At 63.6% G+C, this 25,243-nt stretch overlaps 1 protein-coding gene across 5 annotated transcripts; it reads right to left on the reverse strand.

Moving 5' to 3' along the window:
- Positions 1-148: 148 nt before the first annotated feature.
- Positions 149-24,097, reverse strand: ERN2 (endoplasmic reticulum to nucleus signaling 2). 5 transcript variants are annotated; one of them, XR_012896221.2, is made up of 23 exons: positions 23,675-24,093; positions 18,963-19,080; positions 18,549-18,582; positions 17,564-17,636; positions 17,131-17,203; positions 16,555-16,677; positions 15,419-15,520; positions 14,632-14,893; positions 14,250-14,328; positions 14,009-14,159; positions 13,276-13,397; positions 12,862-13,029; positions 12,230-12,425; positions 11,884-11,974; positions 11,075-11,264; positions 9,911-10,010; positions 9,480-9,679; positions 8,644-8,791; positions 7,873-8,000; positions 6,074-6,197; positions 5,627-5,694; positions 4,223-5,540; positions 149-3,663 (listed from the first exon to the last, which is right to left on the reverse strand). XR_012896221.2 is itself a non-coding variant. In XM_075899935.2 (22 exons), the coding sequence occupies exons 1-22, from the start codon at positions 23,726-23,728 to the stop codon at positions 5,319-5,321; spliced, it is 2,826 nt and encodes a 941-aa protein (XP_075756050.2). In that variant the 5' UTR covers positions 23,729-24,093; the 3' UTR covers positions 149-5,318. The 5 variants fall into 5 exon arrangements, 4 of the variants coding, with proteins under 4 accessions (XP_075756050.2, XP_075756051.2, XP_075756053.2 ...); XM_075899935.2 differs by having other exon boundaries at positions 149-5,540; XM_075899936.2 differs by lacking the exon at positions 16,555-16,677 and having other exon boundaries at positions 149-5,540; positions 23,675-24,095.
- Positions 24,098-25,243: the final 1,146 nt, after the last annotated feature.

Raw genomic sequence — 25,243 nt, forward strand, 5'->3', positions numbered from 1 at the left:
CCTGCTGCCTCGTGTTCCCTCCTCGGCCCGGCCTGTTCCTGCCGCGGCCCGGCCTGCTGCCCCGTGTTCCCTCCTCAGCCCGGCCTGCTGCCCCGTGTTCCCTCCTCAGCCCGGCCTGTTCCCTCCGCGGCCCGGCCTGCTCCCTCCGCGGCCCGGCCTGCTGCCCCGTGTTCCCTCCTCAGCCCGGCCTGCTGCCCCGTGTTCCCTCCTCAGCCCGGCCTGTTCCCTCCGCGGCCCGGCCTGCTCCCTCCGCGGCCCGGCCTGCTGCCCCCTGTTCCCTCCGCAGCCTGGCCAGCTGCCCAGCTCCACAGGTGATGGCAGCCCTGCCTGGCAGGGAGCCCTGAGCCTCTGCCTGGGGGGCTGACCAATCACCTGTGGAGCTGAGCAGCTGCATGGGCCCTCCTTCCCTTGGGGGGGGGGGGTTACCACTGTATCCTGCAGCAGAGCTGGGGCCTCCGACTCACCTGCACTGCTGCGTGGAGCCAGGACTGCGCCCTGGGGAACGGGGCCAGCCCTGGGGTGAAGCCTTTTCCTCCGGGGGGGAGGGGTTCCATTGCTTGGCCTCCCGCAGTGAGACGAGGAAGAGGCCATTTCCTCAGGCTGTCTAACAGGCAGCAATCCATCCCTCTGCCCACAGCGAGTCTCATGGAAAGAACTGAGGGGGGGCCTTGTCTCCCCTGGCTGTGGCTGTAGCCCCCAGGCAGGGCCAGAAGCCCCACACTCCAGCAGTGGGACTTGGCCTTGTTACCCCTCAAAGGGCGGGTTACTAGCCAGGCCCCTCGGGAGCAGCTGCCCCTCGCCTGGTGCTCTGGGTCAGTACGGGACAGGCGCAGAGAGGGCGGGTTTTCCCCGGTGAGATGCGGTAACGGGCCCTGCAGGGCGCCTGGGGCTAACCAGCGTGACTCTAAAAAACAACCAAGGGGCTGGTAGCACTTCACAGACGAACAGAACCTGTCGCCGGGCTCGCGAGCGCACAGGCACAGCCCACCTCCGAGCAGGGTCAGTTACAGGGTCTGTCCCGTCCCCCCGCTCTGCTGGGGAGGCAGGGGGCTGCTTCGGGATAAAAGTTAGACACGGAGCCTGTGTGGGGCAGCAGCTCTAGGGGAGGACTGCCCCCTCCCCTTCTAGCACCAGAGCAGAGGCGAGGGGGGAACTGCTTAACCTCCAAGCTAGTCTGAACCTGAGGCTGCCCCCTCCCCCCACAGTGCCTCTGTGACCCTTCCGGGGGGACTGGATATGAAACATCCTTCACCGGCAGGCCAGGAGCTCAGTGTCACCCTGCACTGCCCAGCACTGAGCCAGCAGGAGCCAGCTGCTGCTCCTTCACCCTGGAGACCCCAGCCCCATTGCCCCACATGCCTGGAAATTGGTACTGCCCCGTGGTTCCTGTCTTGCGGCTGGGGCAGTGCTGCTAGCTGTGGCCGTGTCAGCGCTTGTCACATCTGCCTGCTGGTGCTGGTCAGGCGCCTGCTATCGACATGCAATAAAACCGCCTGGTGTCCGTCAGCTGAAGCCAGGAGGCGGGTTATTAACCATGGCTGGTGGACAGCTTCAGCACTGGCGAAGGGGGCAACATCCTCTGCGTTTGGAAGGGACGATGCTCCACTGCGGGAAGCAGCCAGCAAGCCATGGCCCAGGGCAACTGCTTGGAGAAGCCTCACAGAGCCCCCGTGTCTGCGCTCTCAGCTGTTCCCTCTTGCTCCTGCCAAATCCTGGACCTGGTCAGAGTTCCCTGTCCCAGCAGCGTGAGGGCAAGCGGCACGTTCGGCCCACGGCCGCGAGGGGGGAGAAGTGGCCGTTTCTCAGGATGCTTTGATCTGGAAATGGGGCCGTGGGCTCTGGGCTCCATCACGTTCTACCTTCACTCCTAGAGCTGAGCCCTTGGGAGGCCTGGTCCAACCAGGCAGCCTAGCCTGGCCGTGAGGCTGGGGACAGAATCCCCCACTGGGACTCTCCCGGGCTGCAGCTTTTGTCCACAAGGGTTCAATATCTGAACCTGCACAGACCATCCCACCCTCGGGAGCAGGCCACCCTCCCCCGTGATCATTGGTCAGTCACTCCAGTGGACAAGAGCTACCTGGCGTGGAGCCAAGCCTTGACGATGCTTCATGGGCAGGTCTATAACGAAGGCCTGAGCTGTGGTGCTAAGGAGCCCAAAGGACTCCCCCTGCTCTCCCCCCCTCCCGGGCAGGGCTGAACATGCACATTTTGGGGCCCTGCGGGTTGGAGCTGCAGCTCCCAAGCAGGTGGGTCAGGTGTTGCCACAAGACCAAACTTTCAAAACCATCTGTATTTACAGCGTGCGGTACAACACGTTCCCGGCCGTATCGAATGTTCTGCCCAGCGCCCCGGTGCAAGCCGCTTGTCACCACAGGAACAGCCCTCGCACCAGCTCCATCAAAGCCCAACCCCCACGCCCCAAGCAGCAGGCAAGCAGAGCTAGCAGAGACTGTCAGGCCTGGGGCCCTGAGACCCCAGCAGCGCGTGCCCCCCGGGCTGCTGAATGCAGAAGGGGCTCAGAGACACGTTAGCGAGTCTCCCGTAGCGTGAGCTGCAGCCTGGCCAGGACTCAGCCCCGCAAGTGCCACCCAGCTCCGGGGAGAGGCCGGTCTCAAGGCCTCAGCCCCCTCTGCCGACGGGTACTCTTCTGTCCTGGCGGAGCTGGAGCAGGCCTCGTTAGTGGGAAGGTTCCCGGGGTCTCTCCTCCCCCCTCCCTCGGCCTAGGCCCTTGAGTGAGAACCAGCGGGTGCAACGCCTCACTCAGGATCCTTGGCCTGCTCCCAGCCAGGCCCGGCCTGTCCTGGAAGGAGGAAAACCAGGAAATGCTCCCACCGTCTCCATGGCAACTGTTCTCTTGGGCACGGCTCAGATGTGGCCTCTGCAGGGAGATTCTAGATGGGATGCTGGAGCAGCTGCAAAAGGATTCTCGCGATGGGAGACTGGAAGCTGTGGCCTTTCCTGCAGCTTCTTGGGGGTCCTGGGAGAGCGGGGGCCAGTCAGGCCTTATGGACCAAGGGGGGCGCTCTGCCCAGAGGAGAAGGTCCCCCTCTATGCATGAACAGAAAATGGGGGGCTAATCACTGGAGGCCTCGCGGTCAGCGGTGGCGGCAGGCATGCCTCTCAGACCTTCCCGCCTGTGAGCTGGGCTGAGAACAGGGGAGCTGGTCAGTCAGCCACGCACACAGGGACTTCATCACTGCAATTCTGGGGCAGCCTCGCCCGCGTGCCTCCAGAGCTGGGCAAGGCCACTCCTTGAATGGCCCCGGTGGGGACAAGAGGCACCAGGAGGTGCTCCTGCACCCAGGCCCTGCGCTTACATCCCGCAAGCTGAGCTGCCACAAACCCTCTGTGCCCAGCCCCGGCGAGCTCCTCCTGGCCATGCAGCAGAGAGAACCCTCCTCTCAGAACTGCGGCCTCCAACTTCTGTACACAAAACACCCCGCCCAGGCCCAGGCGGGTGGGAGGCCCAGACAGGGCCTAAGCGCAGATCCAGTGTCACGACCACGAGTCCAGCCAGGCACAGGGAAGTTCTGAACAGGCCGTTGGACGCCAGCTTCCAGCGCGGCATGGAGAGGAACCAAGGAGAGACGTGTGCTGCTCTAGCAGACGCACATAGGCAAGCAAGGGCCCTGCGGGTTCCCCTTCTGATGCGCAAGGGCCGGCCTGGGAAAGACAGGGTCTTGGAAGCAAGATGTAAAGACGGCGAGGAGTCCTGTGGTACAGGACTCCTCGCCGCTTTTGCAGATTCAGACTAACACGGCGACCCCCTGATACTTGACAAGATGTAAAGAGACTCCAGAAAGTCGATGAAAAGCAGTGAAGTATCTTGGTGCAGCTGGTAACGTGATGGCTGCCAGGCTACAACCCTACAGGAGTCTCATTCTAATCCCGCCCCCCATATCTTCGGGGCAGAAATGCCTTGTCACGGAGCTTAAACCAAACCTTTCCATGGGGATGAAATCCAGTCAGGGATCCCCCAGAGACTGCACACACGTGCCCAGCTCTCCAGGGGTGGCTTTGCTCGGGAGTCCCAGCGACCTAGTCTGGGTTGAAAGCTTTACGCTCACTCAGGCCATGCACTTGGGAAGGCTGAGAGAAGCGGCTGCCCTCTGGGTATGCAGAGCTTCCCTGCCGGCTTCAAGCCCGCTGGAGCTCTTTTCCCTAAGGAAGTGGGGGCATGGCCGCCTGGGTTCAGCAGGTGTATTCGGGAAGCAGAAATCACCTGTCCCTAGCTGCTGCCTTAGTTGGCCTTGACAGACCCATTTCCCACCATGCACTGCAGTCTGCGCCAATCCCTGGACGCGTCACTTCCCTCGGCGATTTTTCATTCTCCGAAATGGTTCAGGCTCAACACCGGCAGCGACCGAGCAGCCTGGACATGCATTGGAGCCAGGCCCCTGCCGACTGGGGATAGAAAATCCCGTTTAATTAGCTAACTGGCCAAACTGTATGTTGAACCGGTTAACGGATTACACAGCGGTGAGTGGGGGGCTGCTCCAGCCCCCACCGGTTACCCATAACCAGGAAGTCTCACCTGTTAAGGATGCGGCTTGGTTAGCCCCGCACATCCCTACTGCTGAGTCAGCAAACACAGGTGCTAGGCTGGCTCTTCGAGCCAGACCCCTTTGGACATGGGACAGTTTAAGAGGCGCCTGCTCTGGGGAAGGGTCCAGCCCCGAGGATTCAGGGCGCTGGAGGAGCCAGTGGGACTGCATGCGTATCGAGAGCAACGAACTACTCAGAGACCCTTGTGCCCAGTCAACACACGTGCGCAGAGCAGAAGTGAAAGGGTCTGTCGGACTGGCTAGCAAGCCACTGACATGTCCTGCGTCTGCCCTGGACTGCAGCGGGAAGAGCTCCAGTGATGCCCTGTAAGTACCGTGGCCAGGGCAGCTTCCATTTAAAAGCCATTCCCAAGAGAGGGACTCACCCCTTCAAGCCATCTGCAGAGTCTGTTCCCCACCCACGAGGAGTCAGCTCTGGGCGACTGAAGGAGCAGCCCCAGACAGACACACCAGCCAAGCAAACTCCCTTGCGTTCCCAGCCCAGGCCTCTCCCTGGAAAAGGAGGCCATGACCTCCCCAGGGCACTAGTGCAAGGGAGCATCCAGAGATGCCCTCCAGCCGCTCTCCGGGGCAGCAGCGCGCCGGGGGGGGGGAAGGGGAGAGGGCGGGTTGTGAAGCTGCGTAGGTCGGTGGGACACAATCCTGCAGAGATCTCTGCATTCGAAAGAAACAATCGAGGCCCTTGTGGCTGATCCATCGGCCTGCTGGGATCTCTGTTCCCTCAGGCTGCCCTTTGGCAGCATAGACCCGGCTCTAAGTTCTCTCCCAGCTGTGGCTTCTCCTCTCGTGTCCAAGGTCTCCGGGCTGCTGGAGGTAGTAGGGGTGGAAGGGCCGCTCCGTGGCACAGCTCTGCATGGCTGAGTGCGTGTGAAGCAGCAGCCAGGGGAAGCGAGACGTGAAGTACTGAACAAACTCATCAGGAATGGCCCCGAGCGTCTCCTGCACGTCGGCCGGCAGCTCGTGGTAGTGGTGCTTCTGCGTGGGGAACAGGGAGATGGCACATGCTTACCGGGGTCACTGCCCGGGCAGGCTGGAGCCTGCGCAGCAGGGGGCTGACGCACCTTGTTCCTCATGGCTCGCAGAAGGTCCCGTACCGAGCTGCCCTTATACGTGCGGAACTTCCTCAAGTCTGGAAAGAGCCAGAGATCCAAATAAGCATCCGCAAGGCTGGTCTCTGCAGTAATTTGCAGCAAGGCATCAGGGCGGGAAAGGTTCCAGCGGGGCATGCACTGCCCTGCGGGACAGTCTCCCCAGGGAGAGGCGCTTGGGGGATGTTAGACGGACAGAAGAGACCACCCAGAAGAGCCCCGCCCTGCGGAGGGGAAGGCAAGCGGGATTCATCCTCCGTTCTGGGTCCCTGGGTTTCCAGCCGCCCAGCAGCCACTGCTGTCCCGGCAGGAAAGGCGGCGGGAGCAGGGGAAAGCTCCAGTAAAATCTCGGCCTGGCTCTGCGTGCGATGGCGCCGTGAGCTTAGTGCCGCGCGGTGAGCCTTGCCCCTGGGCCTTTACCTGTCTGCAGCGGGACGGAGATGTGCGCTCTCCAGTTCAACCTCACGACCGAGGGCCCCCCAGACTCCAAGGCAGTGAGGATGGGTCCCTCCGCAGGCTCCTTCTCGATACGGTCGCTGACGTCCTGCGCACCAGAGGGGGTGTCAATGGAAACCGCGCTTTGTCCCGGAGTCGCCCCGTGCCGCTGCTTCCAAAGGCAGAGGGACCCGCGGGGGAGGTGGAGCTAGTTCTGCTCAGCACGGGGGGGCAAAGGACGCTAGCAGTTCGGCCACCCCCAGGAGGGGTTCCTGGGATTCGGGCTGCAGCGAGGTCTACAGAAACTGGCTCCCTGCCAGGTCCCAGCCTCCAGCACGGTGAGATGGGGGGATCTGAAGCTGGTTTTCTGAGCAGAGACAGCTCCATGCCAAGGCACGTTGCTCCAAGCAGGGCCGCTGCTCTTTGCTCTCCTTGCATGACCAACGGCTCACCACTGCCGCCCCCACGCTGTGCAGTCAGCCGGCCCTGGCAAAGATCCTGAATGCGGGGGGCAGGGGCCGATTTATTCACATAATTTTTGCTTCCAATTCGATCTATTTGATGCCTCTCCACATTTTCAGTTTTCAGCGTGCTGTGGAGTTCTGCACCAACATTGGAAAAGGTACAGAAAAGGGCAACAAAAGAGATGAGGGGTTTGGAACGGGTCCCCTATGAAGACAGATTAAAAAGACGGGGACTTTTCAGCTTAGAAAAAAGAAGGCTAAGGGGGGATGTGATAGAGATCTATAAAACCATGACTGGTGTGGCGAAACTGAATAAGGAAAAATTATTTATTAGTTCCCATAACACAAGAACTAGAGGAGTCACCAAATGAAATCAATAGATATCAAATTTAAAACAAACAAAAGGGAGTATTTCTTCACATGATGCACAGTTAACTCGTGGAACTCCTTGCCAGAGGATGTAGTGAAGACCAGGTCATTTAACAGGGTATAAAAGAGAACTAGACAAATTCATGGAGGACAGGTCAATCGATGCTTATTAGCCAAGAATGGTGTCCCTAGCTTCTGCTTGTCAGAGGCTGGGAATGGGTAACGGGGGAGGGATCACTTGATTCCCTGGTCTGTTCACTGCCTCTGGGGCACCTGGCCCTGGCCACTGTGGGCAGACAGGACACAGGGCTGGATGGACCTTTGGTCTGACCCCGTCTGGCCATTCTGACATTCTTATGACAACAGCGGTGTCAGGGGGATGCTGGCGATTTGACAACTGGCTAGGGGACAGCTCGGGCTTCTGGCAACTTGAACGGCACCGGGAGCAGCCTGGCACTGTGGGGTCCCCATATGGCTGGATGTGTCTGACAGAGCTGGTCAGCAGTGAACCAAACTGTCATGTGTAGGTTCCAGGGCCAATATTTCACTGAGCCGACGGGGACAGTTGACACGCCCCTGCGCTTTGCTTTCAGGCTAGCTGCAGACTCAGCCCCGTGTTGCTTATGCTCAGATCGTATTGTTCAAGGCCCTGGTAGCCAAACGGACTAGAAAAGCGCTGGCTGCTTGTTTGAACGGAGAACTCCGAATGTGCAGCATGGAGCGGATCCCGCAGCCAAGAATGGGGGCGGGACAAAGGGAGCCCTGCTCACAAAAGGGCAGATTCGCTGCAGGAGGCGGCTTTTATAAGCACAGAGCACCCAACCGGCGGGGCAGCTGGGAGTCCCCGGCTGCGGGGAAAGCCCCAAACTGCTTGTTTTCGTAGGCCACAGACTAGCGTTCAGTGCTGGGTTTGGAAATGGGACAGCGGCGCAGGGGCCAGAGGAGTCTCACCTGGAAGAACTGCAGCTGCTTCTCCCGGCTCCAGAAGAAGGGATGCACGAGGACCTGTGGGGCCGAGGGGCGCGCCTGGGCTTCGCTGCTGATCATCACCGAGATCAGTTCCCTTGCAACCACGTTGTCTTGGGCGGGAGCGAGAAAGCAGAGAGCAGGTTACTCACACCCTGGGGCTGAAGGGAGCCTCCCACGCCTCACGCCCACGTCAGGAACGCTCTCGCTCTCTGTCCCGCGCCTTCCCCGGGAGGGAGTGTGCGCGTGCAGGGCCAAACCCGACCCCTGCGAGACCATGAAATCAACCACCGCACACCCAGCCGCTCGTCTCGCCGCACTCTCCACCCCCTCCCCATGGGCACGCGATGGGCAAAGGAGCCTCGCAGGCGCTGGGAATAGGAGGAAGGTCGAACAGGCTGTGGGGGCGGCTCAAAGGAGGAGCCCCACGGCTCAAGACGTGTCCAGCTCATTAGCTGCAGGCCCGGAGATGACCCGGCTCGGGGTAGCCCGGTACCATCCCGGAGCTCTCCCATTGTTCTAGGGCTCTGGAGCCGCTGTCGGGGGCATGCAGCATGGGACAGCGAGTCAGGACCCGGGCTCTGTGGCGACTTCCTGGGGGGCTGTGGACAGGCCGTCCCATCCCTCTGGGCGTCGGGCTGCCTCTCTGCACAGTGGGGTCAGCAGCGCTGGCCGGCCAGCCTTCCCCAGGCTAGGATGAACCAACCTCTGCACTGTGAGCCCAGAGCCCCCCACGGGGCCAGAGCGGGGCCTTACCGTGAGTGTCTTCCGCCAGCCAGGCCAGCTGGGAGGTGCCCTGCAGGATATTAGCCTGTCGCCGCAGGCTGTCCCCGAAGGGGTGCGCCCCCCCTGACAGCACATAGTAAAACACGCAGCCGGCTGAGAAGACGTCCACTGCGCACGTCTGCAAAACACAACGGGGCAGGGAGCGCTCAGGCCCGCTGACCCCCTCGGCTCTTTCTGCAGAGAACGCCGGGTGCCAGAGATTCAGCCAGGCAAGCCCATAACTGGCGCTCCAGCAGCAACCACCCCGCGGGCTCTCCGACCGGCGCAGAGCCGCCTGCTGGGACGGGACGCCTCTCTGCAGAAGGGGGCTGAGCAGCAGTGCTGGCCGTACGCTCATAGCTCTCTCTGGGGAGCAGGGCCTGTCTGTCTGCGCTGCCCCCAGGGCACTGGGAACCAGCCCTGCCTTGTGGGGGCAGAAAGACTGAGAGGAGAGTTTAAAGGCTCCCGGGGGCGCCGGGCTCCCACCTGTGGCCTTTGTGGGGGTTTCCAAGTTGCCACGGCCAGGCGCAGGGTTTGTGAAATGTGCCCAGCCCCCGAGGCACCTGTGGAATGAGACCCAGCTGCCCAGAGCAGTAGCACAGGGACAGCACAAGCGCTTCCCGAGCACTAACGCCAAACCGTCGGCTTCTCCAGCAGCGACTGAGGCCCCGGCTCCGACGGCAGCCACCTCCCTCCCTCGGGGGGCTCGGGGCGCCCCTGCCCTGCAGCAAAGCAGCAACTGGCATCCCAGGCGGGCGCAGCGCGAATAGCCCCGGGCTGGAGCCGGCAGGGGGCCGTGCAGGCCAAGCCGAGCTGAGGGGACTCACCGGGTTCTCCTTCGAGTCCTCGCACAGCAGCTCGGGGGCGATCCAGCCCTCCGTGCCCGGAATCCCCGAGCGGAGGCTGAAGCTCTGCCGCCCCCCCTGCAGCTTCTTGCAGAGGCCGAAGTCGGAGATGACAGCCCGGACCTGCCCGTGGCTGTTGGGGGCAGAGATGAGGATGTTGCAGGGTTTCAGGTCCCGATGAACTGAAAGACACAGGGCCCACGCTGAGCGGGATGGCCTGGAGCTACAGCGTCACCACGGAGGAACCTGCCTGGCCCCAAAGCCGCCGAGCCGTGTGGCTCAGCAAGCCGAGGCCTGCCCCTGGCGGTTCAAGTCCTGCACCCGGGTCCCGGGCTGGAGAACACCCTGCCCCAGACAGGCCCCTAGGCCTGGACCTGTTGCCCGAAGGCACCGGGGGCAAAGCGCCGCCTCACCTATGCCGAGGGAGTGCAGGTGCGCCAGGCCGGACGTGGTCTGGTGCAGCAGGGACACCGGGTCCAGGTTGCGGCGGTCGAAGCGGGGGCTCTCCACGTACTGACAGCAGAGGAGACACAAGCCAGAGAGGAAGCTCGCCCAGGTCTGCACCCCACCCCCGTCAGGCTCACAAGGGCTCTTCCTTCCCAGCTTCACTCCCGAGTGTGGGCTCCGCATTCCCGGCGGCACCTCCCCGTGCACCCGCCTGCAGGGGCCTCCCAGGCCCCAGGAGAGCAGGACCTGGCCCGCTGGGCTGCCCCACGGGGCCCAAGGACACGGGCAGAGGGGATGGAACTAGCATGTGACGGAGACGGGGGCCTAACGTGGCCATTTCTATTTGCCTTGGGCCTTGGAACACCCCAGGGAGGGACACAAGAACCGTCCCATTTTCCATCCCCTCCTTTGGCAGGCGGAGCAACCTCCGAGCCAGACAGGGCCTTTGGGATTCGAACTGCCTCTCGCCCCCAGCACGCCGGCTGGGCCATTGCGACAGGCGCTGAGGCCTTCCAGGAGGCCCCACGCCCTGCGGTGCGCTGCAGACAGAGCCGGGGGACTTGGGGCGAAGGGCACCTTGCGGCAGTGGCCCCGGGCCCTGCGGGTGCGCTGCAGACAGAGCCGGGGGACATGGGGCGAAGGGCACCTTGCGGCAGTGGTCCCTGGCCCTGTGGGTGCGCTGCAGACAGAGCCGGGGGACTTGGGGCGAAGGGCACCTTGCGGCAGTGGCCCCGGGCCCTGTGGGTGCGCTGCAGACAGAGCCGGGGGACATGGGGCGAAGGGCACCTTGCGGCAGACAGAGCCAGGGGACATGGGGCGAAGGGCACCTTGCGGCAGTGGCCCCGGGCCCTGCGGGTGCGCTGCAGACAGAGCCGGGGGACATGGGGCGAAGGGCACCTTGCGGCAGTGGCCCCGGGCCCTGCGGGTGCGCTGCAGACAGAGCCGGGGGACATGGGGCGAAGGGCACCTTGCGGCAGTGGACCCTGGCCCTGCGGGCGCGCTGCAGACAGAGCCGGGGGACATGGGGCGAAGGGCACCTTGCGGCAGACAGAGCCGGGGGACATGGGGCGAAGGGCACCTTACGGCAGTGGCCCCGGGCCCTGCGGGCGCGCTGCAGCTGCCTGGCTCACCTCCTGCAGCGTGGCAGAGCAGAGCTCAATGGCGATGTAGTGGAACTGCCTGTCCTTCTCCGTACAGAAGTAGCGCACGACATTGGGGTGCTCGTCCGACTCCCGCAGCAGCTGGACCTCCCGGTCGAGGAGGTGAAAGCACTCGGGCAACAGGCGCTTCACAGCCACGTCCCGGCCGTCAAACCGACCCCTGGGACCAGAGGAGAGCGCCGCCGTCACCCCGCCTGCCTCCAGCCAGGCCAGAGGCACCCGAGCGCCGGCCACAGGGAACATCCAGCCAGCAAAGACGGGCGCCCGTGGGCTCCGCGCGACATCGGGCGCCACGAGGGTGGCCGGGCCCAGGCCCACGTCGCTGCAGCCCTGGAACAGGCTGGGTTTGGGGAAACCTCTCCTCAGCAATCAACCCCCAGCTCCCCGGCCTTCAGCGTGCGCTGGGGCCTGGGACCGGCGCTGGAGCAGCAGCCTGGAGGGTTCGCTGGGCATCGGGCAGACCAAGGACGGCGCCAGAGCAGCGCCCGGGCAGGCTTCTCGCGTGCCTCCATGCCAACCCGGGGGGGGCTCAGCCCTGGGCCGGGATTGCCGGGGGGGGCTGTGCCCGCTGAGCCGACACAGGACTGGGAGATGCCAGCTTGGTCCGACGGCGGGGGGAGAGGAAAGCGCGAAAGCCCCTGCTACAGGCCCTGCCAGACCCACCCCTAAGGCCCTTCCAAGCCAGGCCCGCCTGGCTCCCAGCTCCAGGGAGGACTCAGTCGCCGCTGCCCCAGACCCAGCCTGGCCTGAGCACAAAGCAGGGCACTCGGGGAGCTCACCTGAAGACAAAGGTCCCCCTGGCTCCATGGCCCAGCACTTCCTTGGGGTTAAAGGAAACCGTCCCAACGACGGTCACATCTGGCTCTGCATCTGCAGAGGGCAAGAGAGTGAACATCGCTCGCCCTCCCCTGCCTGCCTCTCGGGCCCGTGCAGCCCAGCACCAGCTCCCCGGCCTGCCCCACGGGAGAGCCCCCGCAGAGAGCCTGGGGAAGACGCTATCCTGGCCTGAGCTCTAGAGCCTGGTGCTGCCCCTGAGCTTCAGCTTCTCCCCTCCAACACCGGCCCCCGTGCTCTGGGACGGGGACATGACCACAGCCCTGCCAGCCTCTCCCCCCCTGCACAGACCTTCTGCCGCTCCGGACGCAGCCCGGCCCTGGTCCGCCAGCCCGTTGGGGAGGCCCTTCAGCGAGGACGGGCCTGAGCTCGGGGACAGCTGCAGAGACGTTCGCTGGCTTCCCCCGCGAGACTCCTCCGAGCCGGGGGGGAGAGCGTCCTCGGAGAGCCGGCCTGGGGAGAGCGGCCGTCGCGGCGCCAGCAGTGTCTGGGGCACAAACATGGATCCCTCAGTCCCTCGCAACGGGGGGGTGCAGCCGAAGCGACTGGGCGCCCCGAGGGCAGCGCCGTGGCGATGCCCCTTCCCCGCCGCAGGGAGGGAGCCAGGCCAACCCCCTTGTGGGATCAGTCGGCTCCAGCAGGGGCGGGCTCTGCTGGCCCTCGAATGAGCAGAGCTGCGGGGCCGGGGCGCTCAGGACGGGGGGAGCAGCGCGTGCTGCAGGCCACGACTCGGGACACGGGAGGTTCTGGGGGCCAGCAGGGCTCCTCGGGGGCTGCTGATCCCTCCGGCAGCGCGGAGAGGGCCTGGGGACAGTGACGCCCCAGCACCCGCAGGCCGTGCGACCCAGACGCTGTGCAGCGAGGAGAGAGGGAGGCTGCGGCCGCCAGCAAGGGGCACCCGGAGAGAAGAAACGCGCATTCACCCTGAGTCCGACGCTTAGGAGCAGAACGGCCCCGCCCAGCAGCGCTGCGGTGACCACGAGCTCCCAGCTGCCTGACGCGGGGTAGATTTCCGTCTGCTCGGCCGGGGGCGGGTCCCCACGGTGCCGCCCATGGCGGGCTGGATCCTCCACGCCGTTCGGAGTCAGGAACTGCAATTCAGAGCCAGGGTGACCGGTTCCACCCAGGGGATCCCCAGCAGCCCGTGCTCTGCCCCCGGTGCCCCACCGCGGCCCGCCCACGCAGGGATGCAGGTGGAGCAGGCCTCCGATTCCTCGCCGCTGGGCAGACCCCACCCGCCGGGACTCGCCCGCTTGCTTTGCACACGTGACCTCTCTCCCTGCCCCGCCGGGTGCCCCCGCGTGCTGGGCCCGGGCCCCGGCAGACGCCCCACTCACGTCATCGAACAGAGTCCTGCCCGGGGCGCTGGTGGGGATGATGGCTTCCGTAGTCTTCCTCAGGGTCTCCGGAAAGGCTCGCAGCATGGTGGTGTGGACCACGGGAGGCAGCTCGTGGTGGCCTGTGGGCGGAGAGAGCTCAACAGACCCGAGTCCCGCTCAGTCCACTCCCAGCTCCGCACCGCGCGGGAGGGGGGCGGCCAGGGCGGGACACATCTGGGCCTCACGCAGGAAGGGGATCAGAGCAACACCCGGCTGGCTCCCACCCTGGGACGAGCAGGGACCCCCAGGGGGCAGAGCCTCACCCACGGGGGAGGGGCCCCCAGCAGACCCCCTTCGGCAGTGACCTCTTTAGAAAGTCCGCAGCCTCAGGGCCTGCCCCACTCGCGGGCAGCGACCCGGCAGCCCTTTCACAACACGGCACGAGCGTTCCAACATGCTGGGGCCCAGCGGTGCCCCTCGACCGCAGGGCTGCGCGCACGCCACGGGGGCAGCGCAGGCACCGGCTTAGCGCCGGGCTCAGGGTCTGCGCGCACCAATTGGGTGCAGCAACAAAGTCACTTGGCCGAGACTCTGCCCCCCAGGCCTGCGCGGGAAGCGGTTCTGGGAACGGGGACCCCACCCCGAGGCCCCGCGGGGTCTGGCGGGTGCAGGTCACAGCCCGGGCTTTGCGGGAAGGGCGTGCAAAGCCGGTGACTCTGCCCCGCTGAAGAGCCCCTGGCCGGCCCCTCACCGATGAGAAGCCACTCGTTGTGCAGGGGGCTGGAGCTGCCCTGTGGGTACTTGACGTCGGTGCTGGGTGTGATCTCGCACTCGCCAGACTCTCTCACCGTCACGTCGTCCGTGGTGGGGCCGTCGATCCTGGCCAGCGTGATGCCCTGGGGCTGGAGAGTCAGACGGAGCAGGTTGGCACTCGCCACGCCTTGCCTTGCCAGCCAAGGGCCCGGGGGCAGGAGGAGAGGTGGGATACTCACCACCAGTGCCACGCTCTCGTGGACCAAGGAGGTCAGGGCGTAGAAGCCGGCTGCATGCTTCCCCACGTACAGCGTCGGCCTGCGGGCAGAGACAGGTTAGCCCAAGCCCACGCCATCATGTAGGACACAGCGAGGCACATGAATGCAGCCAGCCCCCCTGTGAAATAGGCTGGGGGGACCCCCAGCTACACTCCTGGTTCTGGGAAACAGCCAGCTCCAGGAAAACCGTCTGATCTCTCTTAGCTGTGATTCCACCCCCAGCAAATTCCCAGGGAACCCTGGTCCTCTCCCACATTAACTCCATCTCCGTCCCCAGGTACGGGGCACCCCCGAGCACGCTGTGACCCGCCAGCCCAGCCTGGCAGGCCCCTGAACCACCTACAGCAGCTGGGTCTTGGTCCCAGAGAAGTCCTTCACGGCCTGGTAGTTCCACTTGATGAGGCGGATGTCCTGCGAGTGGAAGGTCAGGTAGCGCAGCGTCTCCAGGGCCACGTTGAGGTGGGGCACCCGGCGCAGACTGTCTTGGTTCCACGTGTACAGCCCCACCACAGGGGAGCCGTAGTTCTGCATCCACAGGACGTCCCCGCTCTCCTTGTCCACGGTCACCACCAGCCCATCCCCACTGGAGGCATAGTGAGCCATCTCTAGCCAGGGACACGAGGCAGTTAGGGACACGGCATTTCCTGAGGGAGTCATCCTCCCTCACCCCGTTCACAGCCCTTCCTTCTCCTCCGTCGGGGATGCTGTCCACGGAGCCTACGGGTCACTGGGTCACCGCGAGGCGCAAACGTCCCCCATCCTCATCCCGCAGGACTCCTCCAGCCAAACCCAGGCTCCCCTGATTCACGGGGGAACCATCCAGGACACGGGTGCCCTTTAGCAGTGAGCAGCTGGCACAGTGCTTGTGACAGACACGTGCCACCGGCCGCTTCCAGTCAAGCTCTGGTCCTGCAGGCTGCCCCCACGGCCACTGGCCTGCAGCCCACTGCTGTGGGGAGAAGGGCTCCCCCCCGACACAGCACTTCCGGGAACGGAGAGCCGCCACACGGGGACAGAGCTGCTCAGGGCTCCGTGTGCAGGCAAAGCGGGTCAGGAGCTGATCGCCACCGAGTCATTCTCCCCTGGAAAGCCGAGACAGCCGCCACCCACTGCACTGCCCAGGGACTCACTGTAGTCGTGCGCCTCATCGTAGAGCTCGGCCGAGTAGTCGTGGTAGGTGGCGTTCCAGCGCAGCTCCCGGGACTTGGTGTCGTACATGGTGATGACGTATTCTGGGGGTCAGACAACAGCAACCACGGTCACTGCTCAGCTGCTCACACCAGAACGAGGGGCCTTCCAAAGGGAAGGGCCAGGGGAGCAGGAAGGGATGTTGATCAGCCTAACTACCTCAGAAGGGAATCCTCCCTCTGCTAGATAACTCCTCCAGTCAGGAGAGGGGACAGGAGCCGGGAGGGGCGAGGAGAGGAGGAGAAGAGAGGAGAGGTGGGGAGGGGAGAGGTGAGAGCAGGAGGGAGGGGCAAGGAGAGGAGGAGAAGAGAGGAGAGGTGGGGAGGGGAGAGGTGAGAGCAGTAGGGAGGGGCGAGGAGAGGAGGAGAAGAGAGGAGAGGTGGGGAGGGGAGAGGTGAGAGCAGGAGGGAGGGGCGAGGAGAGGAGGAGAAGAGAGGAGAGGTGGGGACGGGAGAGGTGAGAGGAGTGGAGAGGGGTGAGGAGAGGAGGAGAAGAGAGGAGAGGTGGGGAGGGGAGAGGTGAGAGCAGGAGGGAGGGGCGAGGAGAGGAGGAGAAGAGAGGAGAGGTGGGGAGGGGAGAGGTGAGAGCAGGAGGGAGGGGCGAGGAGAGGAGGAGAAGAGAGGAGAGGTGGGGAGGGGAGAGGTGAGAGCAGGAGGGAGGGGCGAGGAGAGGAGGAGAAGAGAGGAGAGGTGGGGAGGGGAGAGGTGAGAGCAGGAGGGAGGGGCGAGGAGAGGAGGAGAAGAGAGGAGAGGTGGGGACGGGAGAGGTGAGAGGAGTGGAGAGGGGCGAGGAGAAGGGAGAGGAGTGAGGGGAGGCAGGGAGAGGAGAAGCGAGGAGAGGGGAAGGGTGTGCCTCCCCCAGGAGCCATGCACGGAGGTCAAGGAGCATTAGAAGGGCTACAGGGATTGTCCCTTTCCACAGGGTAACCAAAAGTCTCCGCTCCCTATTGCCAATGGGAAAGCAGAGCTGGGCATCTGCTCCCACAGCAGGTATGGCTGGCAGCCTGTCCAGACACCGGGAGCGGCCCCTCGGCCCTCCGCTCTGCGCCTGCAGCCAGCAGAAAGGGGGCTGGGCTTACGGGTGCGGCCGATGTAGAGGAGAGGCGTCGAGGGGCACAGACCATCCCAGGCCTCTGTCGACAGCGTCGTCTGCTTCTCTCCTGACTTGGGGTCCACGACAAACCATGTGTCCTGCTTCTTCCCTGGAAAGTTCGAGATGCCTCTCAGCCTCCCATGTCCCGGGTGCTCTTCTCTCCAGGTTCTCCACTTTCCCCAGGGTCCTTAGGCCCTCTGCTAGGCAACATCAACCCATCCCCCCCTCGGCCAATCTCCAGTCACTCCTCCTGGCCCCCAGACTAACTCCCAGACGGATCACCTCTGCCCTGCTCCAGCACCCTCCCCCTTCCCGGGGGGTCGGCACGTTCCTGCTCAGACTCCGGTCCTGCCCATCTGTGGCGTGGCTCCAACCGGGAGCGGGCTAGGTCTGCACACGGATCCGCACCCCACGGATGGAAACCCGTGCACTGGCTGCCTGCCCCAGGGTCCTCTCCCTCCCACGCCCCAGCTGCAGGGGACAGCGTGGAGGGGGCGCGGGAATGGCTGCCTTATGCACAGAGAAAGCCCCATCTCTCCCGCCGGAGGAGGCTGGTTCGCACCCGTGTAGAGGACCCCATCGGAGCTGCGGCACGGCGAGGACTGGACCAGCTCTGGGATGGTGAACGGGAGTTTCTGTAACAAACGGAGCAGCCTGTGAGTGACAAAGAGCCCGGAGGCAGCCACGTGCACTGGGCCTTTTACCTGTATGAGCCCATCCTCCAGGTCCTCCCCACCTCCCGGCCTTTGCAAGAGCCTTGGGGCATGGGGCAGTGCAAAGAGAGACCCCAGCCACAGGAGGGGCCCTGGGCGGGGCTGAGCAGCCAAAGCAAACCCACAGGGCCTTGCTGTCTCCCCACAGACCCATCTAAAGGAGCTGGGGTGGGTGGGAAGAATGAGGCTCTCCCGCTTCCTGCAGAGCTGCCACCTCCTGCCTCTTTGCATGCCAGGAAGGAGGAGGGGCTCTCACTAGCCACCCCACCCCCACGTACTGACCATCAGGCCTTCTTTGTTTTTGCCTCCCAGGACGTACAGGCTGCCATCATTGGGGTCTGGGAGAAACGCCGGCCTGCAAGGAAGGAGAGGGACATGCCAGCCAGGGCCCAAGCCCGGCACCCACAGGGGTTAGAGCAAGGATCCCGCTCCGCAGGCTAGTGCCTGACTGGTCACTCCAGGGCTGCGGCTCGAGGGGGCGTGACTCTCCTGGCATGGGATACCAAGCCAGATCAACTTCTGGTCTGTCCGCTACGGCAGTTCCTACACAGCCACTCCACCTCTGCCCCATTCTGCTCCAATCCCCGGGAGTCACTCCAGTCACCTCCAGGAACTCCCCCTGCTGTTTCAAACCGTGGCACAATTTCCCCTCGTGTCTCATACAGGTGTGGTGCGTCCCTGCGCGTGGTGAGACAGCTGCCACTTCCACCCTGAGAGGTGGCTGCAGGCTCAGCGGTGGGGGGAGGGATTCCCCCCTTGCTATTTGTAGCGGTTCAGGGCTCCTTGGGGCGGAGTCAACCAGGAAAAGTAACTAAGGGTACATCTACATTGTGGGGCTTTTCCGGGATACCAGAAAAACAGGGAAGGTGTTTGCTCGTTTGCTTTTTTTGCGGAAGAGCAAACGTGCTTTTTTGGGGAGCCCTGCCTGCCTCATCTCTGATAAATAAGGGCTCCTCCGAAAGAAGAGGCTTTTCCGCTCTTTGGCCCAGTCTACACGGGGCCAAATGGTGGAAAAGCCTCTTCCAGAGAAGCAATCGGAAAAAGCTACATAAACTGCGGAGCGCCAGTTGCATAGCGTTTCCGGAAACCACCCTACAGTGTAGACCGAGCCTAAGAGTGAATGAAGTCTCTGAGCCTCCATTTCCTCTTTCTGCGCCTCCCTGGGGAGCACCAGAGGGCTCCTGAGCCAGGGACTGCAGAGGCCGGGGAGGATGGAAGCGCTAAGCTTTGCCGGGCAGGGCACCTGGGGCAGGGAGCTGACACTTACTCTGCCACGTAAACAGGCACCTGAAGAATGGGATCTGAAAGAGAGAGTGAAACCAGACACGTCAGTCGCAAGCTCAGGGCCCGGCCAGAGGGACCACGTGGCAGCACTCACAGCAGGCTTTGCAGTCACATGGGTCCGACCACCGATCAGTTACCTATTTGCATTTCAGACCCAGCCAGGCAGAGCTGCTTGTGGGGGGCTGCCCAGCAGGGCCTGGACTCCCCTGAGAACAGCAAGAGCCCTGGGACTGGCTGGGGCAGGCAGCGGGGGTCATTCTCCAGGGCCTGCTGCTCAGAACAGTGCTGGGAGGGGAGGGAATGTCTCCAGCCCTTCTCGGCCAGGAGGAAAGTCTCTGGGATAGGGCCTCCCCCAGACACTGAGCCTCAATAAACACCCGACAGAGTCACCGCTCACCATCCTTCAGCGTCCACTTGATGTCACCCGTCTTCTTACTCACAGCGTGAAGGCTCCCGTCCAGGGTGGACACAAAGAGCAGTGTTTCTGGGACAGTCACGGTGCTGACAGAGAGACACTGAGGGCAGAAATGTGGCAGAGATCATATAGCGCCTGATCAGTACCCGAGATCCACACGCCCCGGTGCACACAGCTCCACTGCGCCGCCTCCGGCCTCGGCGGGTCAAGAAATGAGGGGAGGAGGGCTCCCCCAGACCGATACCGCCTCGTACTGTAAGCACAGCCAGTCGCAAATGATGCAAGGCCATGCAGGGAGACACTGATGAAACCCCACATTCAGGAACTGATCTACGCAGGGTGTTCTCCCTACGGAGTCCACGCTGCCGTGTGACTGGGTGTCTGCCCCTTTGCCAGCCAGGGGCCTGGGCCCGCCAGCCTTGTCTGGAGAGCCCTTCGAAGAAGGGGCCCGGCTGAGAGAGCTCATTGCTCCTGCAGCAGGGGCAGAGGCGAGGGGCCTGCAGCCTGATCGGGATGAGCTCTGAGTTACCTTGGGGCATGTGTGACACATAAAATGTGCCCTGAAGGCAAGTCTGGGCCGATCCTGGGGGTATTCCCCCCCATGGGACAAGGTGCTGTGCTGCCAGGCGCACACTGTAACAGTGGTAGCCCCCCCAGCAGAAGTAAACGCCAGTCGCCTGCTTAGACAGCTACTCCCCCTCCTGCTCCAGGGCTGGGAACTGAAGCCCAGGGGCCTGACTCCCAGTCCACTACGCAGCTGGATTTGTTGACAACACTGATCCGGAGCGCTCAGAGCGTTTACACCCGAACAGTGTTTACACAGCAAGAGCCAAGCCTCCAAGGCCCCTCCCTTCTCTTCTTAACTTGGGTTTATTAGCAGCCTTCTCTCCCGCCAGGGTGTAAACCTGCTTGTGCAGCCAAATTCCAGTTTGGCTCTTTCCATTCCACTCCCGCAGGCCCCCTGCGCTTCTCCAGTTCCTGTCTCAATGGACATTGTTGAGCTACGGGTTGGGCCCCAGAGGTGGCTGCGTTTCCGCAGGCCTATAAATAGAACCAAGCGAGACCCATGGCAGATTGAAGCCTACCAGCGTCTGCTCAGAACGCAGTCTAACATGGGGCCAAGGGGTGATCTATACCAGCAGGCTCCTCCTCCTGCTGCTGCTGCTGGGGACGACCTATAGCTGGGTCCTAAACCAGATTTCCCAGGGCCTCGTTAAAGGTGGCACAAGCGTCCCAGCCACTGGCCTCTCCCAGGAGCAAACTGGCTGAGCTGCTTTTCCTGCCAGAAATGCCAGTGGTGCTGGCTCAGAACTTTAAGGCAAAGGATTTTAGTGACCCTGATGCCGAGATGGTAACCTCAAATCTCCCCCAGAAACAATGGTATCCCTGTGTGCATGACTCACCCTGGCAGTGCCAGCTCACACACTGCACCTTCCCCACACATCCAGCCACACCCCTCGGCAAACAGGACAAGGCTGAGCAAACAGCACTGCCGGACGCAGGGAGGGGGGGCTGCCAGGCGGAGGAGGGAGACACCTGCTTTTTCCTGCAGCTCAGGAATCAGAACAAGGGGTTGAAATCCTGCTAATCAGCCCCCTGCTCAGAACACCAGACCTCCCGGCTTCCCGTGCAGCTCATAAGCCAGGAACAGCAGGTGTGCTCCACACCGCGTTCCCGGAAACGGCGCGACCGTGGCCTGGAATACGGAGGTGTCCCTGCTTGGCTCGTGGGCACTGCCAGGCAGTGATCAAGTAGGCAGCCTTACCTAGTGGCTCCCTGGGCCACCTGTCTGCCTTGAATTGTGGACGATGTCAGCTGGTGACCCAGTTCTCACCTCTCCTTCCCTAGGGCTATTAAATACACCTAGCTGGCAAAGCACAGCCCAGACGCAGCAGAGCGGAGAGAACAAGAGCAGGAACTAGCCAACTGCCTCCAGTAGCCTGTGGGGACGCTGTGCAGGCAATCTCTGGGGCTGGGGGGGGCACATTCTTCCTGCAGCCATTGTCTGCTGAAACTCACCCAGCTGTAACTACCTACATACAAAAACTCTCCTCACCCGGCCCAGCTCAGAAGTCACTGGGTCAGCCCACTGACTCTCCTCCCTCAATCCACCTGGCAAAGGTGCTTACTGGCTCACTCCCTGCCAGCCCCTCACCTAGCGTTCTCCTGTCTAACTCGAAGTACTTTTAGTGCTGGCTCAGCAGCCCTCCCTTTACCACAGGCAGCAGCAGGACAGGTGTCTCCTCGCTGCACCTCGGCCATCGGTCTCTCCCCCTTTGCCCCCCGTGCGGCAGGTGACGAAGGCGGCTGTCAGACTCCTGGCCTGCGCAGCGCTCGGCCTCTGCTGAGACTGCAGGAGAGAGCAGAGGCCAGTGGAGACGGGGGCTCTTGTGGGAAGCCACCCGCCTGCTGGAAACGGGGCTGAGAGCCCCCAGACTCATCTCACAAAGGCCCCTGAGCAGCCAGCCGCCACCGTGACATCCTCTGCCCTGCTTGTCTAGTCCGTGAAGGAGCCCAGGGCAAGGGGCTGCCCAGCCACAGCCCCAAGCCCCTGCACAAGTCTCACCGTACCCCCGCAGAACCACCCCACTAGCCGGCCAATCGGAGTAGCTGCCATTGAAAACCAGGGTTCTCTGTTTACAATTCTTCGGCTGCCATGCACGATGGGGAAATGTTCTGGCCAGTCTTATTACCCGGCACTGAAAGGTGCCGCTGGACAGCCCTGCAGTTCCTAACCCCAATTTTATCCTGTTTCCCTGCGGGTGTAAAGGGGCAGGAGTTTTCTACCAAAGCCCCGGAGCAGGCATTGCTGCAGCTGAACTAACTTCTCAAGGAATGGGGCGAGCGAAGGCGACGCAGGACACTTCTCTCCGGACTCTGCGGAGGCGTCTCCACTGCAATCAAACACTTGCTGTGGGCCTCTGTCAGCTGACACGGGCCAGCCACTGGTCCACTGCAGTGTGGACAAACCCTCGCAGGGCTACGGTATCAGCCCGACAGCCCATCAGGGATCCATTCAAAACCCCACCATGGCACACAGCCCTGGGCTTTGTGGCCTACGGGGCCCTACTACCAGCGGTGCTGGCAAGCTGGCACCCGAGTACCCTGGCAAGCCCTTGACCCAGCAGCGGGATGAGAAGAGGCGGGAGGTGACGGGTTCTGCTCTTGCCTCGCGGCACGGCCCATCGGCACTGCTGAGCCTGCGGAGCAGTACTCCATGGGGACAGGACGGCGCTGTTCCAGGTTCCGGCCAAGGGGCCAAGCGCACCTCAGCCTGCCCCTGGCAGAAAAGGGTCACAAACAAAATGTGCTTGACGGCATGAACTGGGGACAACTCGTGGTTTGTCCATCGTGTCCTCAGTCAGCGTTGCCGGGGAAGCTGGGGGCGCCGCCCCTGAGCGCAGCCTGGAAGGGCACTTTGCTCCTGCCCCCCCATCCGCCAAGCCTGTGCTGGGACATCTGGGCTGGTGCAGATTGCCCCTAGCTCATTCGGGATCCGCATCGCTCCCCATCCCTCCCCACCAGGGCTGAAACACAGGACAGCAGCTATCCAAGAATGTCAGCCAGGTAACCGGGCACCTGCAGCACCCGAGGGAAACCGGCAGCTTCTCCGCCCTCAGCATGGTGCGCTTAGCGCCCTCAGGGGCTCCTGACAGACACAGGAATACAGTTACCCTGAAACTTCCTCCCTCTCCGCTCCTCCCCTGCCTCCTGGGGCCGGCCCCACAGCCCCCCCCCCACTGACAGGCCCCCTGCCTCCTGGGGCCGGCCCCACAGCCCCCCCCACTGACAGGCCCCCTGCCTCCTGGGGCCGGCCCCACAGCCCCCCCCACTGACAGGCCCCCTGCCTCCTGGGGCCGGCCCCACAGCCCCCCCCACTGACAGGCCCCCTGCCTCCTGGGGCCGGCCCCACAGCCCCCCCCACTGACAGGCCCCCTGCCTCCTGGGGCCGGCCCCACAGCCCCCCCCCCCCCCACTGACAGGCCCCCTGCCTCCTGGGGCCGGCCCCACAGCCCCCCCCCCCCCCACTGACAGGCCCCCTGCCTCCTGGGGCCGGCCCCACACTCCTCCCCACTGACAGGCCCCCTGCCTCCTGGGGCCGGCCCCACACTCCCCCCCACTGACAGGCCCCCTGCCTCCTGGGGCCGGCCCCACACTCCCCCCCACTGACAGGCCCCCTGACTCCTGGGGCCGGCCCCACACTTCCCCCCCACTGACAGGCCCCCTGACTCCTGGGGCCGGCCCCACACTTCCCCCCCACTGACAGGCCCCCTGACTCCTGGGGCCGGCCCCACAGCCCCCCCCATAGTCCCCCTGCCTCCTGGGGCCGGCCCCACAGCCCCCCCCCCCCACTGACAGGCCCCCTGCCTCCTGGGGCCGGCCCCACACTCCTCCCCACTGACAGGCCCCCTGCCTCCTGGGGCCGGCCCCACACTCCCCCCCACTGACAGGCCCCCTGCCTCCTGGGGCCGGCCCCACACTCCCCCCCACTGACAGGCCCCCTGACTCCTGGGGCCGGCCCCACAGGCCCCCCCCCGACAGGCCCCCTGCCTCCTGGAGCCGGCCCCACAGCCCCCCCCACTGACAGGCCCCCTGCCTCCTGGGGCCGGCCCCACGGCTCCCCAGGGCACCCTCGCACTAACAGCCCCTCTCCCGCAGGGGGCGACCCAGAGGCCCCCCGGGGCGGCCTTTACCTGCAGCAGGTGCGCCAGCGCCCAGAGCCGCAGCAGCAGCCCGGCCCTGCCCATCACGGTGGCCGAGCCCGGCGGGGGCTGACATGCTGCTGGCCGGCCCCAGGCCCCGCGCCGCTAGCGCCCGCCCCGCATGCCTCCCGCAGGGCCCGGCCGGTCGCGCAGCGGCGGCGAGTGACTCTCCGCGGAACCAGGATGCGGGGCCAGCCCGCCCCACGTCAGCCGGGGCGGGGCCGCCCAGCGCCTTGTCCCAGCCCCCGGCGTCCCGGGAATCCTCCGTCCTGCCCCCCGGCCCATGGCCACGGGAAAGCAGCCGGAGCGCCCCTTCCCACGGCCCCTCCGCCGCCCTGCAAACCGGGCTCCCGCAGGACAGCGCACGTGGCTCCGTAAACAGCGCGGAAAAGCCACCGAGGGGGAGCGATTGTAACGGGGGCGGCTCGCACCCAAGTAATCAACCCCCCCCCCCACTGTACTTTAACGGGGAGGGCATGGATGTGGGAGAGACCGGGAATGAACGCTTCATTTACTGCCTGGAGGCGAAGGGGACTGCCAGTCTGAATCGGAACCGTTTTTACTTCCTGCACAGTCTGTGCAGCTACATGCACCCGCAGAGCGCCCAAGCAGCAATTTTCTCCCTAAAACTGAACTGCAGAAAAGTTAGGTGACTAGCACGTGGCAAGCTACGACCCCTCCCCCCAGTGGAAGAGACTGTACAGTCCTCTCCATCAAGTCAGACTTTTCTTCAAGGGCTCGCTGCCTGTGGGACTTTGGACAGTTTAGCTCATACTCTTAGGTGCTTACACTTCCAATATGTGTGCATTCCACAGGCCCAGTCTATCAGTGAAAACAAATCCTAACCTGATTTTTAAGCATCAGTTAGTATGCCAGAAGTCACAGCTCTTTTGTTTGTAACAGTACAAGGAACAAACCAGGTAGCGAATTCATCCCTAGACAGAACCCAGTATTCAGCACAGCCACTCTCCTCTACAGAAATGCCAACAGGTATCACTAGAATTCCAGCTTCTCGAGCATCAGATCAAGGAGCATGGGAAGGCGAGTGAAACAGAGAGGACGTATACACTGCACCCCAGGCTTGCCTTTGGCATGGAGAATTACCTTCCCCCCCCTTGGTACTAGGATAATTTCTACTTTGATCAACTTGCAAGAGTTATGAATTTACCAGTGGCTGGTAAGAATACAGTTTCTCCATTATTTTAATGGAATTAAAAGGGTGAAAGAAGAAAAAATGAAAGCCAGAATGCAAGCACGAAAACCTGCAGAGGGACACGTGGAGAACACAGTAAAGGGGCGGGGGAAGAAGCACACACTCCTAGCTATGTCTACACTGGCAGGTTATTGCGCAAGAAGGGCCATTCTTCTGCAGTGTCCACACTGCCCACTCGCTCTTGCGCAAGATTTACAGTAAAGCGTGGTAAGAGAGGGCTTCTTGCGCAAGAGCTAACCTCTTTTTAAACAGGTGTAAGTCTCATAGACTTTAAGATCAGAAGGGACCATTATGATCATCTAGTCTGACCCCCTGCACAGTGCAGGCCACAGAATCTCACCCCCCCC

Source organism: Pelodiscus sinensis, chromosome 15 (genome assembly GCF_052426305.1).
Source record: "Pelodiscus sinensis isolate ZL-2025 chromosome 15, ASM5242630v1, whole genome shotgun sequence".
NCBI lineage: Eukaryota > Metazoa > Chordata > Testudines > Trionychidae > Pelodiscus > Pelodiscus sinensis.

What these genes read in the sequence shown, in the direction of transcription:
- ERN2 (XM_075899935.2), bottom strand. Translation starts at nt 23,728, where the DNA reads ATGGGCAGGGCCGGGCTGCTGCTGCGGCTCTGGGCGCTGGCGCACCTG. An exon ending in AAAACAAAGAAGGCCTGATG is followed by an intron (nt 17,204 to 17,563) that starts GTCAGTACGTGG and finishes CGTTTGTTACAG; the next exon opens with AAACTCCCGTTCACCATCCC. An exon ending in ACGAGAGCGTGGCACTGGTG is followed by an intron (nt 14,160 to 14,249) that starts GTGAGTATCCCA and finishes CTGACTCTCCAG; the next exon opens with CCCCAGGGCATCACGCTGGC.